General features: G+C 39.0%; 1 protein-coding gene across 1 annotated transcript in view; it reads right to left on the bottom strand.

Moving 5' to 3' along the window:
• The window catches only part of cnbd1 (cyclic nucleotide binding domain containing 1), a 58,332-nt gene extending 41,728 nt beyond the window's left edge, over positions 1 to 16,604 (bottom strand). Inside the window, exons 1-2 of the mRNA XM_007903242.2 lie at positions 16,568 to 16,604; positions 15,626 to 15,698 (exon numbers count right to left, since the gene is read on the bottom strand). Of these exons, the coding sequence (XP_007901433.1) occupies positions 15,626 to 15,698; positions 16,568 to 16,604 (110 nt within the window). The remainder of the gene's footprint in view (positions 1 to 15,625; positions 15,699 to 16,567) is intronic.
• Between the last annotated feature and the right edge of the window lie 2,309 nt (positions 16,605 to 18,913).

An 18,913-nucleotide genomic window follows, 5' to 3' on the forward strand; every position in this document is an offset into this window, starting at 1 on the left:
GACCCCGTGGACAACTACACCTGCACTGGGACAGCTATTTTCTTGCAGTATCACCAATGAGAACACTCAGGTCCAAGGGTAATAGGTAGTTTTTTTTATATGTATAAATATTTATTTTAAAATGTCAAGTCACATACAGCTGGAATATTGTCCCATTTCTCTGCATGGTGCTTTACACATTTCAGTGGTGGCAGAGCAAAGCACAGCTTGTATCTGACCTTATCACTGCCATTCCGCAACGTGTCAATGGAAACACCAAACCACCCCTTCCTTGTCAACCAGCCCTTGCTTACCCGAGTCTCAAATGCAGCTTCTTACCGTATCACCAGTGCTGTCAGAATTGAGAAGATTTTAATACAATTTGCACTTATAAAGCATGTTCCACGTATGAAAAAGTCTCATCGCACTTCACAGTGATCCCAAATAGGGTAGAGGGAAGGGAGATGTAAGAGAGAGGTGACCAAAGGCACGATCAAAGATTCCCCTCTCACCCTGGTTTAGCAAAGTGGCTCCATCTGAAAATGTCTCTGTTTTAATGCTGCTCCTGATTACAGAGATCACCATTTCAATGCAGTTAAAATCAGTATGCCAACTCAGTCATTATCCTGTGAAGCGGCACTCAAATGATACCATCTGGATTTAAGATCAAAGTTGTACTGTGGTGGTGGCTGAGATTTATTTTTCAAAGGGCGATTAGGATCAAACCAACGCTCAGGAGGATGGGAGTGGATGGTTTCATGGACATTAATTAGGAAAGGCTGAAAATAAGCAGCATTTCATATCAGATTCAATGGGACGATCATCAGATCAAACCCGTTATAAAATGTTAGAAATGTTATCTCTTAGTTTGCAAATCAAATTTGCACATTACAGGATTACTATTGGTGAATTTAAAGAGTTCACAGTGTTGCATTGTTGGAAGTACCAGTCTTCAGATGAGATATGAAACTGAAGCCCCATCTGCTTGTTCAGGTGGACGTTAAAGAGGCCATATTCAAAAGAGAAGGGAGTTTCTACCGGTGACCTGGCCAACATTCTCCCAAATAAAATTAGTCATTCACTTCATGGCTGATGATGAAACATTGCTGTGTGCAAATTGGCTGCCAGGTTCACTCACAAAACACACACAGTCACTAACTTTTATAGTATATCTTGTGACGCTCTTTGAGATTTCCTCCCAATGTGAAAAGTGCAATACCAAATGGAAGAATCATAGTATTATTATTAAAATGCCTTATTGAGATGGAGTGGATCTTGATAATAATAAGAATCCTTGCATTTGATTTAATGCCTTATCAAATCATTGAGATATCTCAAAGCGCTTCACAGAATATACTGTAAAGTGAATTGACTGTTATATTTTGTGGGCGAAACGTAGCAGCCAGCTGCAAACAGCAGTGTCTCATAACTAGTCATCAATTCACTCAATCTATGACTGTTTGTGGGATGTTTTTGAGGGATTACCCCAGGAAAATGATCCACCGTTCGACTAACAACCGGGTTCCTATTTATTGCTAGGTAAACAGAGACATGTGGAATAAGGAAACTTGCCTAAAGTTTCGCCCCTCCCAAGAATTGAAGCCAGGTCCTCTCGTTTGCGAGGCGAGCGCGCTAACCAATACCCTATAGGACTCCTGCAATTGATCACTGTGAGGGAAATCCCAGCATTGGCTGACATCAGTGTCACTAAATGGAAAGACGATTGGAATTTAAGCGCACAAAAATTAGAGGTAAGCTAAACTTAGGTCAATTATGACGTCCTTCCGATGTGAAATGCGCCATACAAATATAATCTTGTTGTTGTTGATTACTATTACATAACATTAATCCATACTATGGTTTACATAACTGATTTACAGGGAATCAATGCCTCCAATACAATGGTTGATAGCAAAATACATTAGGTTGAATAGTACAATTGGCAATGTACAATGGCTTAGCCAAAAGCCGACTGGATCGTCCAACTGTTGCCATTATTACCACCCAGGCACAGACAGCAGTAATTCAGTGCCATTTCACGGGATATCTATAGCGCAATTTTGTATATGGATTTTATATGCAATTTAAAAATGCATTATACTTATTCGAAACAGCCCTGAAACTGTAAATTGGGTTGAAAGCAGACTGGTCCAGACTAGTCATAATAATAATAATAATAATAATAATAATAATCCTTGCATTTGATATAGCGCTTTTCACGTCTTCTAGACGTCTCAAAGCACTTCACAGAATAGACTGTAAAGTGAATTGACTGTATATTTATGGGCAAAACACGGCAGCCAATTGCGCACAGCAGTGTCGTACAAACAGTCGTGGATTGAGTGTCCAACTTATTATTGTTTTTTTTTGAGGGATTATTATCAGGCATGTGGAATAAGGAAACTTGCCCAAGGTTTTACCCTGCCGGGAATCAAACCCAGGTCTCTCACTTGCAAAGCGAGTGCTCTAATCACTGAGCTACAGGACAAGTCATCAACAATAGAGCAGAATACCCAACATGTATGCAAATGCATTTAAATTCTGCATATTGCTTGCATCTTGTGACACACCTCTTTTGCAAACAGTCATAAAAGAGTCAAAGGTAATGATTTAATACTGGACCTAATTTGTTATTAATAAAATGCAGAAGCTGCAATGAATTGTAGGCTGAAATAACATGAGCACATCCATTAAAGTATCAAACTATTCTTTTGATAAAAAGTAATTTTACCAAGCGAGCTTCAGGTAGGATTTTTAAAAGAAACACTTAATCCTGTTTTCATTACAACACTCATTTATAGTTCTCCCCACACTAGGGCCTATTAGTACACTAATAGTGTGAAACTGATGAAGCAACCACTGCACGGGTGAAAATTCATGAGCAACTTATGAGTGCATGTTTCACTTCTGTCAACTCAACCAGCACAGAGATGCAGCAAAGGGGGAAATAGCTCTTTAATCGTTCTTTAATAGCTCTTGGATGATTGCAGTCATGATTGTTGTTGCCGTCTTTTGCTGCATCAGACACAGAATGCATTCAGGCAGTCTTAACTCAGTTCCAAGTAAGTTATAATAATAATAATCCTGCATTTGATACAGCGCTTTATCACGTCTTCGAGATGTCTCAAAGTGCTTCACAGAATATATTGTAAAGTGAATTGATTTTATATTTTGTATACGAAAAGCGACAGCCAATTGCGCACAGCAGTGTCCCATAAACAGTCATGTATTTGAGTGACCAAACTATTGTTAGTATTATTTTTTTTGAAGGGATTATTACCCCCGGAAAAGCAATCCGCCAATCGACTAACAGCTGGGTTCCTACTTACTGCTGGTTAAACAGAAGACTGTGGAGTAAGGAAATTTGCCTAAAGCTTTACAAGGCAAGTGCTCTTACCAATCCACTACAAATTCTGCCCCCACCCTCTGGAACTCAATCGCGGAGTCCCTTCACCTCATCCCCTCCCTTGCCTCCTTCAAAGCCGATCCCAAGACCTTCCTCTTTGACCATGCCTTCAGTTATCTTCCCACTCCCATTGCTCTTGCCCTCCACCCCTTTTGATTCCAAGCCCTAGCTCGGATGCAAACCCTCGACTGTCCAGTGCTTTGGGAAGTCTTCCCAATGTGAAAAGCGCCATATAATGCAATTTGTTGCTGTTACTTTTGATAAGGGTCTCGGCAGCCGAGTGGAAAGGTAGCAGAGGTGGGCAATGTTGCGGAGGTGGGGGAAAGCAGAATGTATCAAGGCAAGGGTTTAAAAGCTACAATATACAAACACTAAACAGGATATTTCCCGTGAAACGCTTTGAGATATTTCAACATTATAGACCCTAGTTCAAACATAAAGAACATTATTATTTATTTACTTATTTGATGGAGCCAGATGAAATGATTTAAACCATAACCCCACAGACCAACAAGTCTAATGTGTAGTGGTACCACGCATTGTGTCAGAGTTGGAGGGTGGATTACATAATGTCCTTTTTCACCTAGATGTCAATTAACACATAACAGTTGACATTTTTCAACCCATTTTTCCCACCTTTCACAATTCAAACAAATTACCTTTTTTTGAGGAGCTTGATTAGGGCTTTAATCTGCATTTTGTAATTGTCAGATGGATCTTTCACTCTCTGCCTCTTTACTCTGCCACGATAAACCCGAATTTGGGGAGATATTTTAGATGGTACGGTTTGGACTCTCTTTTCTGATTTTTCACTTAGTAAAAGAACACAAGATATTAAGTCAAGAACAGTTTTGTCCACTTAAAATTGTTATCTCAAACTTAACATTTTTACAATATTAGATGGAAATCAATCATTTTACCTGACCACTTATCACAGTTGAACATGTAAGGTAAACATGATCAGAATTTATACCAGGCACGGTGCCAGATACAAGCCAAAAAGCATACGGGATACTAGGTTTTATCAATAGGGGCATAGAATTCAAAAGTCAGAAAGTTATGTTGAATATTTATAAAATGCTGGTTAGGCCTCAGTTGGAGTACTACGTTCAGTTCTGGGTACTGCACTTTAGGAAAGATGTTAGGGCATTGGAGAGGGTGCAAAGGAGGTTTACCAGGATGGTACCAGGAATGAAGGACCTTAGTTATGAGGAGAGGTTAGTGAAACTAGGATTATTCTCCCTGGAGCAGAGAAGATTAAGAGGGGATTTAATAGAGGTTTTCAAGATCATCAGAAGATTTGATAGGTTGAACCGGGAAAAACTGTTTCCACTGGCATGTGGATCAGTAACCTGAGGACACCGATTTAAGATAGTTGTTAAAAGAAACAGAGGGGAGGTAAGGAAAGAAATTTCAGCTGTTCGGATCTGGAATGCATTACCTGAAAGGGTAGTGGAAGCCGATTCAATAACAACTTTTAAGAGAGAAGTAGATGGGTATTTGGGGAGGACAAGATTGCAGGGCTATGGAGAGAAGGCAGGCCAATGGGATTGAGTTAGATTGCTCTTTTCGGAGTTGGCGCAGACACGATGGGCTGAACGCCCTCTTCCTGGACTGTATGATTCTATGATTCTATACAAGCAGAAACTTATCACTATGCTTAACAGTATCTCAACCAGACTGATAGTTCCACACGTGCATATAACCTTCCTGTCCAAAAGGGCGCACCCTGGTCACCTAAATCTGAAAGTACCAGGTACAATTTGACGAGAACTAAAGCTTGGAAATCCCAGAGTGTGTGTTGATGTACTCCTGGAGTGTAACCAGCAAAAACAACATAACCATAACTAGCATTCTCTCTCACTGACTGTTATACAAGAGTGCAAAACAGGAAATGTGGCAACATTTGACCATTTGGATCACTGACCATTTTATTTGTTTTTAATTATTGATCTGTAGCATTTTTTCAAAACATAAAATAACCTATGATAGAGTCAACTGTTCAAATATGGGATCAAAATTTGAAAACCCAGATTTGTTTCATAAGCTGCAACTTCTGTTTTACAAATTTCACAGCAACATTTTCGCAGACGTATCTCAAATTCCATGTTGGCAAAGTCTGAAATAAAAGTCCAACACTAAAAGTAACTGCTAATCATTCACCCCCAGAATATTATTGACTGTCTTTTTCTTCGACTTGGGACTTTTGCCATTGCTATGAATGCCACAAACCCAGTTTGCAAATACAGTATCACAAACAAGATGTCTCATAGATATGCTGCACTGCCCTCTAGAGAATTGACATTATACATACATCTTCTGCTAACATTATGTTTACCCTCTGGCTTGTCTCTATCCCCAAACAAAAAATATGTTTTGCACCCAAACAAAAAAGGATTTTTGTACTGTTTCAAATAGATAATGGGGTGAATAAAATATTTTTAAGCCACAATATCTACCCTATCTGCTCGATTCAAGATTTTTCCAATTGGTGTAGAAACATAGAAACAGGAGAAGGGCATTAAGCCACTCAAGCCTGTACCCCCATTTTATAAGATCGGCACTAAAAGCACACGTTCCACAAATGACAACAATTGCAGCTGTCAGCCGACATTTCAGGACAAACCATTGTACCAAGTTGGATCAATAGGGGGAGGGAAATTGTCATACCCAAACTGTAGTTGATTTAGACTATAATTTTCAATAGATTGATAATTATGACCAGTGTTATCTAGCACAAAACACGTCACAATTTTCAACCCAATGTTCATTTGAGAATCATTAACTTAAAAAACAATTTTAACAAACTTTTTTTAAAAATTTCACTATTTCCACTCTAAACTTCTGAAATTGCACATTCAATAACAAGAACAACAAACTACACTTGTATAGCGCCCTTCATGTCGGAAAGATGTCCCGGGTGCTGGACAGACAGGGTTTTTTGGACCCGAGCTGGGACTTGGGGTCAGGAGGGGCGGAAGCCAGGGAGGGTGGAGGTGGGAGGGTGGCTGAAGGCACAGTCGAAGAGTAAGGACGTTAGACGGGACTTGAAGGAGGCAAGAGGAGGTGAGGCAGAGGGATTGCGGGATAGAGTTCCAGAATGTGGGGGCTGAGACGCTGACTAACTGATGACAGTCCATGCAATCCATATCAGAACATGATAGAGACATTTAATAGCAAGCTTATTATAATAGTGTTCCCACCTCTACTCAAACAGTAGGTATAGAATAATTTTCAAATTAAAAAACATTTATCAACCTATTAACATAGTGAATTGATTTTTTTTTAAACCTGAACATTATTTGTCAACCCATGAACCCGAGGGCCAACATTAATGATTAACAATAAAGTATATCTTTTAAAATAGATAATTAGACTATTTAATTAAAGAAACGTCTCCCCCTTCTCTTTCTACCACCCATATTGCTAGCTGCCCAACAGCCACACTGTGCTCCTGGGAAGGAAGAACAGAATAATTCAGCTGGCACTCATTATCATGGACATCATCAACATCATTCTTCAATGGACCTTGCAGGAAGCCTCTTGGAACACTGCAGGAACATAATGTACGGTCTATCTGCTTCCCTCAGGGAAAAGTGACTCTCATCAGCTGAGCCGCAACACTTGCAGCTAAAGGAGGAAGGATGGCAATAAGCAGTCATGAAAGCCGGTGGGAGGAAGGATAGTAACAAGTAGTCATGAAAGCTGGTGAGAGGTGAAGGAATAAAAAGAATTATACAATAATTATGTTGTCAAAAGAGCCATTTCACGATAGGAAAGAAAAGAGCTTTAAATGTTTAGAGAAAGCAACCTTATTAATTCACTTAAATGGGTGAAGCAAAACAGAAATGCTGGAAAATTTAAGGTACAATGAACAACATCTGAAAGCTAAAGATAGGTTAACGGTATGGGTTTCTTTATCAGTGAAATTATGCAATGGAGAAAAATCTTCTGTCTATGGCAGAGGAGGGGAGAGCAGGAACAGGCAAAGAAAACAAGGCATAAATAAGAAATTAAAAAGGCAGCTGACAGGTGATTACAAATGGGGGAAATAAAATTTCCAGCAGTTCATAATGTACTTGATATGCATTTATTCTTCCCTCCCCACCCTTTCCCCAATGTGGTCTCAGCACAGTAGCTCTGTCAAAGAATTTCTCTGTGGCAAAGCTGATCCAATCATGGAGATCAAATGCAAGGATTATTATTATCAGCATTTCAATGTAGGTAAAACACAATACCAGCTTAGTTCAGTTAGTAACTCGTGAAGCAGCACGGAAATGTTGCCTCCAGGATCAAAAATCTAACTCCAGCAATTCCTAAATACAACATTAAGGTGACTATTATTCTTAAACAAAGCAAAAATGAGCAATCCGATGGGAGAAAGTTGGGAGGTTATTTATTACCGGGACCTACTTTACGAATCTCACAATTTATTATTATTTATTATGACTACTTATTATGTATTATGTATTATTACTAATAATATACAATATATTAATAATAATATCCTTGCATTTGATATACTGCCTCTAACAAAATGTCTCAAAGCAATTTACACGTTCATCCACAAAACACAGTTACAGTTCATCCTGTGAAACATCTTGGCAATTTAATAAGACTATCAAATGCAAGGATTTTTTTAATAATTGTGTATTTGCCACTGAATGTAGCTATTAATTTTCTCTTAGTAATGTTCCACCATCAGCCATGAATGACCAATTCATCGGGGAATTGTTGACCAGTGCGCCAAGAGAAATTTCCTTTTCTTTGTGGCATTTTATAATACATTATGAAACGCTGCAAATTGCACCCTAAATTAGGAAATTATAAATNAAAAAGGTAAGGTAGAAAAGATGAGATGTTAAACTGAGATCCTTATTGCCTATTCAAGCGGATGTTAAAGATCCCATGGCATTATTTTAAAAGAGATGGGAGTTTTTCCCGATATTCTGACCAATAATGCTCCAGATAAAACTAATCATTCACTTATTGGCTGTGTGTGGGACATTGCTCTGCGCGAATTGGCTGTTGTGTTCACCTACAAAATGCAGTCACTACACTTTGCAGTAAAATCCTGTAAAATGCTTTGAGACATCTCAATGACATAATAGTAATAATAATCCTTGCATTTGATATAGCGCTTTTCATGTCTTCTAGACGTCCCAAAGCGCTTCACAGAACACACTGTAAAGTGAATTGACTGTATATTTGTGGACGAACGCGGCAGCCAATTGCGCACAGCAATGTCCCACAAACAGTCGTAGATTGAAAATGACCAATTTATTATTGTTTTCGGTTTTGAAGGGATTATTATTAGGCTCTGTGTGGAGTAAGGAAACTTGCCCAAGGTTTCGCCCTGACCTGCCTGGAATTGAACTCAGGTCTCTCGCTTGCAAAGCGAGTGCTCTAACCACTGAGCTACAGGACTCCACTCCACATGAGATGTCTCAAAACCCTATTATTACAAAGACTATTATTATAAATCTGAACCAGATGAAATTTCTTCACCATAGTTTCACAAATACAGCAATGAAGCTCTTAATTGTTATTTGTTATCAAAATTGGGAAATTTCATGGCATAGCAAGTTAGAACACTGCCCTTACACTTTTTTGCGGAAAATTCACACGTGCTGTGTAGTGGCATTATGCCACCTTGATACAATTCAAATGATCAATTCATCTTTCCCTCAAAGTTCACTGCAAGAGATGTATTGCCTGCTGAGGGAATTAGAAGTAAATTTATTTGCAACTTGGAAAAAATAATTTTTGTTGTAAAATGCATTGTAATAAATAAATAATAATCTTTGCATTTGATACAGCACTTTATCACATCATTGAGACAAAGCTCTTCACAGAATATATTGTAAAGTGAATTGACTGTATATTTGTGGGCAAAACGTGGCAGCCAATTGCACACAACAGTGTCCCCACAAACAGTCATGGATTAAGTGACCACATTTTTTAAAGAAATTATTATGTCTGGAAAAGTAATCCGCCAATTGACTAACAACCGGGTCCTACTAATTACTATGTAAATAGAGGCATGTGGAGTAAGGAAACTTGCCCTCACATCGAACCCGATTCCTCTTGCTTACAAGGCGATTGCTGCAAACACTTCGCTACAGAGCTCCACTCCATTGCAACCACATATGTGCAGTCTGGATCAGTTGACAACACCCTCGCCTCTGAGTCAGAAGGTTGTGGGTTCAAGCCCAACATCGGGACTTGGAAATTATATAGTCTAACATGACATTCCAATCCATGATTGAGGGTATGCTGCATTGTTGAAGGTGTCATCCTTAGGATGAGATAGTAAACTGTTCAGGTGGATGTTAAATATGCCATGGTATTATTTGGAAGAGAAGGGAGTTTCTCCCTGTGTCCTGACCAAGAAACTCCCCAAATAAAATTGGTCATTCACTTCATGGCTGTCTGTGCGACATTGCTGTGCTCAAATTGGCTGCCAGGTTCACCCACAAAACAGTCACTGCACTTTACGGTATAACTTGTGAAGCACTTTGGGATGTCCTCCCTTTGTGAAAGCTGCTAGATCATATGTAAGGATTATTATTATTCACGCGAGTATAGTCAAGTGCTCTTGTCAGGATTGTTATTATGGCACATTATTAGAGCAGAGAGCATGACTAAACTGAACCTTAGACTACCTGATGCAGCCACTCTCCAGGCATTGGCGCCTCTGATCCTGATGAGTGAGCACCCACAAAAATGCTGCCTAATTATGACTGAAATGAACGGTAGAAGATTTGTTAATATCTTATTGTAAGATATATTCAGTACAGCAAGTACATATTTTCCTAAGATGTATTGTGATGTCATGTGCAATACTTTTGATGATTAAAAGGAGTACTTTATGTAGGAATATTTGAGAAGCAAAATGAAATGAATAATCAAAACTTTATATTCTACAGATAAATTTCCATTGAAGGCTCCACTAGTCTACTAATATAACTTGATTTACGTTTTTGTTCAACTCGCCTTCATTCTTGCATTACAGTAGCAAATGGTTGCAAATGCATGAGCACTGTTTACAAATGTATGGCAGAATGCGCTCCTATTTTTCAGCACATTTTCTGAATGATACTCAGGGACTATGAAGATGAATTACTTATCACACTTATTGGATTTTTGTAGAAGAGCTTTCAAGTTACTGAAGTAACCCTTCAGTGTTTAATGGCATGAGAACAGGAGGTATGAGATGAGAACTAACTTTCTTCAGTTGAACGTCAACAAGACCGAGGCTCTCCTGATTGGCTTCCATCAGCGCCTCCTCACCTTTTCAAATGGTCCATTTATCCATTTGACAACATCAATTTCTCCAAATGGATGAATGGACAAATAGATGGCAGACTTGACTTGGAAAAATAAACTACTCTCCTCCAATGCCAGAGGAGAATAACTAAACAAATTAGTTCAGCGCCTTGGGACGTCCTCCCGACGTGAAAGGCGCTCAATAAATGGAATCTTCTTGTTGTTGTTGTTGTTGTAACGGAAATATGATAAAACGGAATACCCAGCAATATGTGCTAGGAATCCATCCACAGTTTTCAGTTCGTCCTTTGTAATGTTTATTGATTAATTTTGTGAGAAGCAAGTAAACATGTTGCCACAAAGTTGCAAAATATGAAGCAGGAATAAAACATCAACCAATATTGTGATTTTTTTACCATCATGACCAGCATTTTGGTTTATTGCTATTTCTTGACCGAGAAAAAGTCCAAAACATCTGATGGGAGAGTCAGAAAGCAAAACATCAGGCATAAAACAGCCTCTGCCGGTATTTGGGATTACAATATATTCAGGGTATTTTGTGAGCTAAATGCAGAAGTTAGGTGCAAACAAAAAGTCTTAATTAATGGAGTGGCTTCTACATTGCATATGTTATATTTTAGACCTGATTGTTTCCTTTTGCTTTACTCCACCAAACAATGAGTGGAAACTGTGTGGAAACATATCAGATCTGAATCTCCTTAAAAGTGCATTCTATCTGGATGTTTCAATCACCACATTTCAATGTTTCTGGTCATATGTAAAGAGCTATCAGGCTAAGCTAACAGAAAGACATCATGCCCAAAAACCCAGCAGTTCCAAACAGTATTTGAGAACCTGAGCTCTAATGATCCCCATCTGAATTAGGTGAGCTGCAGTTGATACAATTAGGGCTTCTGTTGTTCAGGATTTAAAATATTCACTTTTAAGGCTTATTTCCAGTTTATTTTTAGCATTTTTAGGAGTTCTAAAACATTGAAGGGTTTCTACTACTTTTAATAGAAGATTCAGACATGCTTGTGAGAAGAGGGAGGCACTGTGCATGCTTGGGGGCATGCACAGCGCTCTGGGACACTACCATGAGTGAGGGGCGCTATACAAATGCAAGTTGTTGTTGTCATTGAAAGCGCCTCTCTCCCCTACATGTGGCAGGTGTTTCTTGGTTCCAGACACCCCTGTGTACATGTACGCGGGAGGGAGAGAGGCATGCTCACACATGGGCAGTGCCTTCCTCCTCTCACAAACGTTCCACAAGAGACACCTGTGTGGGCAATGATAGGTAACCATTTACAGGATTTTGCAATACACATTGGATAAACATCGATTTCTCTTTTATATATTGTTTTTTTTTATTGGGGGGGGTCTGTTAAATCCGAAAATCAGAAGCCCTAGATATAATGTACATCTGTGCCATAGAAAAAATAAAGTCCAAACTGGAATTTGTGGAATGTAAATTAAAAAACGTTCCTCACCTTTTCTTCTCCATTTCAGGAATCTTGGGCAGCACAATTTTTGGTTGGATGAATATTTTTGGATACAGCTTCAGGAATATTTGGTGAGCAATAGCTGTACTTTGGAGATTATTTCTAAACAACAAGAAGGGCAAAAACCTCAACAAACTGCTAACCCAACTGAATGTTTGACTTCTATTAGAAACAATCACTCTTCTATTGTCTTTCATTCTACGATCAATCTAAAATGAAAATAAAATCATGTATGCCATAGGCATTACCTGAGTATTCTTTCTGTCTTAAGATCTACTATCCAGTGTTCAATTCTTCTATTTGCTGATTAGTTCCTTGATTTGCCATTTCAAAAAGAGCCCATTTTATTTCATGGAATTACCATATCAGAATAGTTCTATATTTCCATTAGTGCTGAAAGAATGGATCACTTCAAATTTCTCATCCATTAGCTGGAGTATTCTTATTCACTTTGGGGAATGTGTTCCTTTCCCTTATCTCTAAACTTACTTGACTGCTTGCATTTCCTTACCAGTCATGCAGATTGTGGTTGCTTGTCCCAGTACCTTTCAGCTCCTACCTTAAAATTTCCAATTACAATTTTTAAAAAAAAATTATTGATACCTTGATCATGATTTCAGTCATAACAAATTTAAGAATACAATGAATTTACTAATTTCTTATAATTAGTCTGTTGCATTTTTTGTATTGCAGTTACAGTAAATAAAATGTCAGATTTTATTTTATTGTAATAATACATCCTTGAGTACATGTCAAGGCGTTTCATAAAATATACTGTAGGGCAGCATGACTGTGTGCCTTTTGTGGATGAACACGGCAGGCAATTTGCACACAACAACGTCACGAAAAACAGCCACAGAGTGAGTGACCAACTCCCCTTGGGGGGTGTCAACAGCACACCTGGCCTGTTAATCCTGCAAGCTAAATCCCTTGTGGGTAGAGTGATCCTAGTTTGACAAGCAGCAGGAAGCTTGCCAGACAGCTTGCTAAACAATGGTAAACTATGCAGTGTTATCTGGTTAAACTCCAGCAATAATCCAACGCACATTCTTCGGTTTCAAGTCTGGGTTCTTGCCATCCTGTGCCTGATACTTTCTGGGATTATACAAGCAGTGGGTGCTTCACTCCAGGAAGAGTGGGCGAATTCCAAACCAGACATGGGGTGATTTCCATGTTTATGCAAAACTGTCAGTCTTGTTTGGATACTGATAAGCGGGTCCCACCTGGTCACCGCCTCTCTACCCCATCTCGGTCAAGGTAAGGGAGCCAGAGATGTTATCCAACATGAAGGGCACTGTACAAATAATAATCATCCTTACTTCATCAATTTCATAAGGGAGTATTATCTGGACATTCATAAATGATCAAGTTGATGACTCCCCAAACCTCATGCATTGTGAGTCATAGCAGTCACTTCAATGGGAGCTAGCTCAAGTAGGGCTACGTCTAAAACTTTACCTTAGCTGGATTGTGCTATGTTGCTTTGATTTAAAATTCCAAGTATTTCTGAAGGACAATGTCTGAGACGCAATGTTGGACGGATTGCATGGGAAAGACTACGTAGATTGATTGCCAGTCTGACTGCCTTTGTAACCAATGAACCCTGCATGGCAGAAGCACATTAACTTGAATTGGGTGTTACTTTTATGCAGTTTTCCATGGCACAGACAGTTGGCTAAAGACATGCTTTACTTCTGAATTCAACAGACATTGGACATTTTCTAGCGTGACTCAGATCCAACTTTATTTCCTACAGCTTCTCTTGTATTTCCTGATGCTATGTTCCTCTGCCAGTTTAATTTCCATGAAGTTTTTGTATTCATGGGTCACCTTTCAAAGAGGGTCACATTTCATTCTTCGGGTAAGGCATGCTTTGCATACCTGATTGTGTGAAGCATTTTGGATAGCAGTGGAGAAGAGAGCTCTGGCAGTACTCACTAGCTCTGAAATGGTGTTTAAAAAAATTAATGATATCTGTTAGCCTGGGGTTACTGAGCTACAGTGATTATAGATTGCTGCTCCAAATTTGAACCAATATGAAACCAACCTTTAAAGACTTGATGTTTCAAGCACCTATGAGATGAGATTTTGCAACTCAGCAAGATTTCAACTGCCAAGTTTGTACTGAGCCATAGTAAGAATCAAATTCACTCCAGCTCAACCATGACAAGGCAATCTGAGTAACTACAACATGTGGAGTGCTAGAAATGAACTCTAGGGTTAACATGACACCAATTAAATTCATCTCCTCTCCTCAAAAACTGGATAGCAGCATCATGCAGAAGTATACTTAGTGTGAAGAGCATTCCAAAGTAATTGAAGCATGGCTTGTTAAAGTTGCCAAGTATTAGAGGTCACTTTCCTGGTGCCTATTTTGATGACAATTTTTAAGTGGTCCATCTTCACTGCCTCATAATGGTCTGTGTATATCAGTTTACTTCCAAATGTAGGAAACATAGACCAATATGGTCCTTGAAGCAACTCACTGCATAACTATCACTGAGCAGTAACACAGTCTAGAATTTTTCAAGATGCGATGTCCTGGCAGCTCAACCTATTAGCACTTTACTCCAAGCCTAAATGAATGAGTTCAGGTCCCAGCACTACTTGTCTCTCAAACTAATTTGTCTTAAATTCATTGTACTTCATTGGTTCTTTGCCAGGGCATCAGACTCGCATGGAAGCTGCTCCAGAAGAGAGAAAAATATAAAAATATAACCCACTTGAATTGCTCGTCCTCCTCGGCCTCTCAGCTGCTTTTAATACCACTCCATCCTCTTCAATGGATTGATTTCAATGTCCTCACCTATAAATTCTTTAATACTCCTAGCACCTCTCCTTTCTCATGCACCTCTGCCGAACCATACTCTCCTGATAACAATTGTGTTTGACCCATCACCTCCACTTTGTCTCCTCCAAAGATTTCTCCTCCCGTCCTTTTTGATTATCTTTGGAATACCTCAGGGCTCTATATTCAGTCCCCCTCCCCACTTCAACATGCTACCTCTTTGTGATATCACCCACAAACACGGGGTTACATATGAAACCACACCTGCCTTCTCTCCTCTCCCTTGTCTTCTCTTTTCTGTCTCTATTAAGGGTTCCGAGACATCTTACATAAAGAGTGCTATATTTGTAAGCTGTTTTCGATGTTGAACCCACTGTTGGCCTAGAACAGCAACATTAAATGTGGAACCTGATCGCTCGCACACTCGTGTGTGTGGCAGTGAGCAGTCTGTAAGGGAGAATGGAATTGCTGTGATTTTAAAGTTTATTTTCAAAAACAAGTACAAAATCAACAAGTAGATCCATGCCAAGGATACTAACCATAAGAATAACATATTGTTATTAGTAATACATAATAACAACAAACAACAATTAAACTAGACTCTACAATGGGGGAGGGGATAACAGCACAACGTGCAACAGTTATTTGTTATTTATAATAGAGGCTTATGTTGAGTCATACCTGCTCTGTAGGCCATTGATGTTACACAATTCCTCCATTTTATTGTAATCAATCCCTAGAAAATACTGTATTTCTAGGAGAGATGGATGAAAATTAGATTTTGTTGTAACAACATTAAAAACATGATCATTTTTGGTAAATCGACATGCAGGCTTGTTATCAAAAATCCACAATAAATGATTGGGTTCCCAAGGTCCTAGCATTTATAATTCTCAAATTCCAAATCATTTATAATATCCTTTATTCACAATAATTAGATAAAGAGTCTTCAGTAAAGAACATACATTGAAAGACACTCAGGTACTTCAGATATGATTTATACCAATAACCAAAAGCCACAATCACCCCATTTTACCATTGAGTTTTAATTTAATAAGTATGTCAAGCTATTTACTCCATGGAGGGGATAGATGTTACTAGGGGGAAGTTGAAAGAGACCTAAGGGTGTGTGTTACTCATCACTCACCATATTTAAATAGTGTGACTGAGACGAGAACAAAAAACTGACCCACACCTTTGATCCATGGTTCAAAAATAAACCCAACCTCCTTCCTTCCCTCCCTCCCTCCCTCCCCCCCACCACCATCCACCCCAACCACACTGTGATTGTTTGTGTACGAACTCCGACTCACCCCCTCCCTACCTCTTTCAAGGACGGTCTCAAGACCGTCCACTTTGACCGCACCTCCGGTCATCTTTGCCCTGCTCACCGCCCTCGGCTCCCACCTTGGCACATCCTACCGAGGTGAACGGTGCTGCATAAATGTAAATTTGTATCATATTGTACAGCATAAAATTATATAATGCAGTACAATATGCTCTATCTACAATACACATAACAAGTTGTTATTGCTGTGGTACAGTAGTGGGAGGCTGGCGCTGAACCTCACCTTGCAGTAGATGCAGGAATAACTGTGTGTATAGAGTGTGTGTTGGACTTACCTCGAGGGCGAGCCTTGATCACCTGCTGTCCAGCCATGTGGACGGAGGCCGGGGCTGCAGAGGGTGTTTGTGTTTGTATGAAAGTTGCAGTAACCAGGACAGGGGAGCGAGCACCGGCCTGGCGTCTGTCTCCATGGTAACAGCAAACAGCCTGAGCGCCGCCATAGCAACACCCAGAACAACACAGCTGATCCCACTCACTAACCCTGGCCAGGGTCAGTCAGTCTGTCAGTCAGTCACAGTCACACACCATCACCAGGTGCTGCAACAGGAAACCTCGCTCGCCTGCATTCAAGGCAACATCGAAGCAACAACAACAACAAGATTCCATTTATAAAGCGCCTTTCACGTCAGGAGGACGTCCCAAGCAGAGCAAGGATGATGTGACAGCACCATTGGAGAAATAGCATACGTCAGCTTCTGGGAAGGAGTGGGGGGGGGATTGAAATCCCACCTGGGATGAGACCCACATATCAACAACAACAACAATAACAACAACAAAATTGCATCTATGCATCACCTTTCACTGGACAGTTGAGGGTTTGCACCCGAGCTGGGGGTTGGAATCAAGAGGGGTGGAAGTTGGGGAAGTAGGGGTGGAAGGATGTCCGAAGGTATGATCAAAGAGAAAGGTCTTGAGAAGGATCTTGAAGAAGGCAAGGGGGGAGGTAATAATAATCCTTGCATTTGATATAGCGCCTTTTCACTCTCCCAGCACTGCTTGGAGTGTCAACCTGGACTATAACCTGATGCAAGACTCCAAAATTAAGATTAAATTTAAGAATTAATCAAATTTGGCACATTCTGAAAAGATGGAATTTTGCTCCCCAGATTTGGTTTGGGTTTTGTTTGGAATAACATTCATTCAAACTAAACACAGCTCCAATTGTAAATATGTATATTATCTGTTGCATTTTTGCTGACCATAACTTTCGCTCCTAAAGTCTCCAACATTCACAGCTGTAGATGTATATAGGCTGCCCTGCCTGGATTCAATAAAAAAAACAATATTTGTTGGTTCTCATAGTTCTCCGCAATCTAATAAAATACTTTTTGATTATTAAGTTCTTTGTACAGAAAAATTGAATTAAAACACACAAAACAATATAGAAGGAAGGAAGTTTTCACTGCAATAAACATTGGAGTGCAATACTTCTGGCCTCATGTTGACTATCATGATAATAATAATGGTATAATCACAGTATCATAAAACTCATTGCTCCATATTTGCCAACTACGGTTTGCAGTCACTTCTGACTGCTCATTGATTTGCTTTCTAAATTAACTGCTGAGTGCTTTATTTCAATCTGCCATTCAACGTGAAATGCTTTATTACAACAACTTCCTTTAAAAAGTTCTATTTCTAATCTCTGACATCTCCTCAGTAATTAAAAGACCTTCCTTTTTTACTTCCTCTCTCTTCNAAAAAAACTTTTTATATGTTACAAAGACAGCATTAAAAAAGATTCAGCTGTGATTATAAAATTCACTGGATTAGAAAATCAACTTCCACATTAGATCAGAGTTTGATTTCTTGATCCATATCAGTTGAAAATAGATTAATTTCAATCGTGCAAAAATATATGGAGCTAGTAGCAGTTTTCTTTTGTTCACATTCTTTTTGCCTTCTATTGTTCTGAACAAAGTCCCTTGGCTATACTGATTAAACTGATATTGCTGAATAATTCACCACCGAGTTCAAAGCTTATTTCTATTAAACTGCAAACTCTCACATGACCAGATTGTTTAAGCGGATTTCAATTTTAAACAAGAAAGCCAAACATATATTAAAAAACACAAATAATTTTAGCATAATCTAACTTTAATGATTGCAACTATCCCAAATGCTATTTCTAATTCTAAAATAAAATTGGTGATATTTACCAGTGCATTTCAGTGTTATGCCCTTTTGTCCAGTCCAAGACTGAGGATATGGAGAGTGGTAACAAGGAAAAAGATAAATTAGACATTGAACTCTTGACTTCAAATGTATACTTTATTAATGGTATTCAGAAAAGGTTGTGGCATTTTATAATGTGCTAATTAACACAAGGATTGAACTGTGAAATGCATCAAACATTCTCCTATGTATTCACTGAAAAGTTGCAATGATGAACCATATCTCCACAATCTATGGAATGGACTTAAAAGGTAAAAATCAATCTTCCTTTGAAGAAAATGCCTTTTCTGTCAGGTTTACATCTTTCTTCACAAAAGATTGCAAAAGAGAATTGAGAATGAAAAAGAGCCTTCAACCCACTTGATCTCATCAGAACTGTGCAGTTAATGGTACTTTTTCTTAATTGTTAGGGAACAAACAAGTCTCTAATTCTTCTCTCGTTTTGT

The sequence above is a fragment of the Callorhinchus milii genome, unplaced genomic scaffold (genome assembly GCF_018977255.1).
Source record: "Callorhinchus milii isolate IMCB2004 unplaced genomic scaffold, IMCB_Cmil_1.0 Scaffold2, whole genome shotgun sequence".
Taxonomy (NCBI): domain Eukaryota; kingdom Metazoa; phylum Chordata; class Chondrichthyes; order Chimaeriformes; family Callorhinchidae; genus Callorhinchus; species Callorhinchus milii.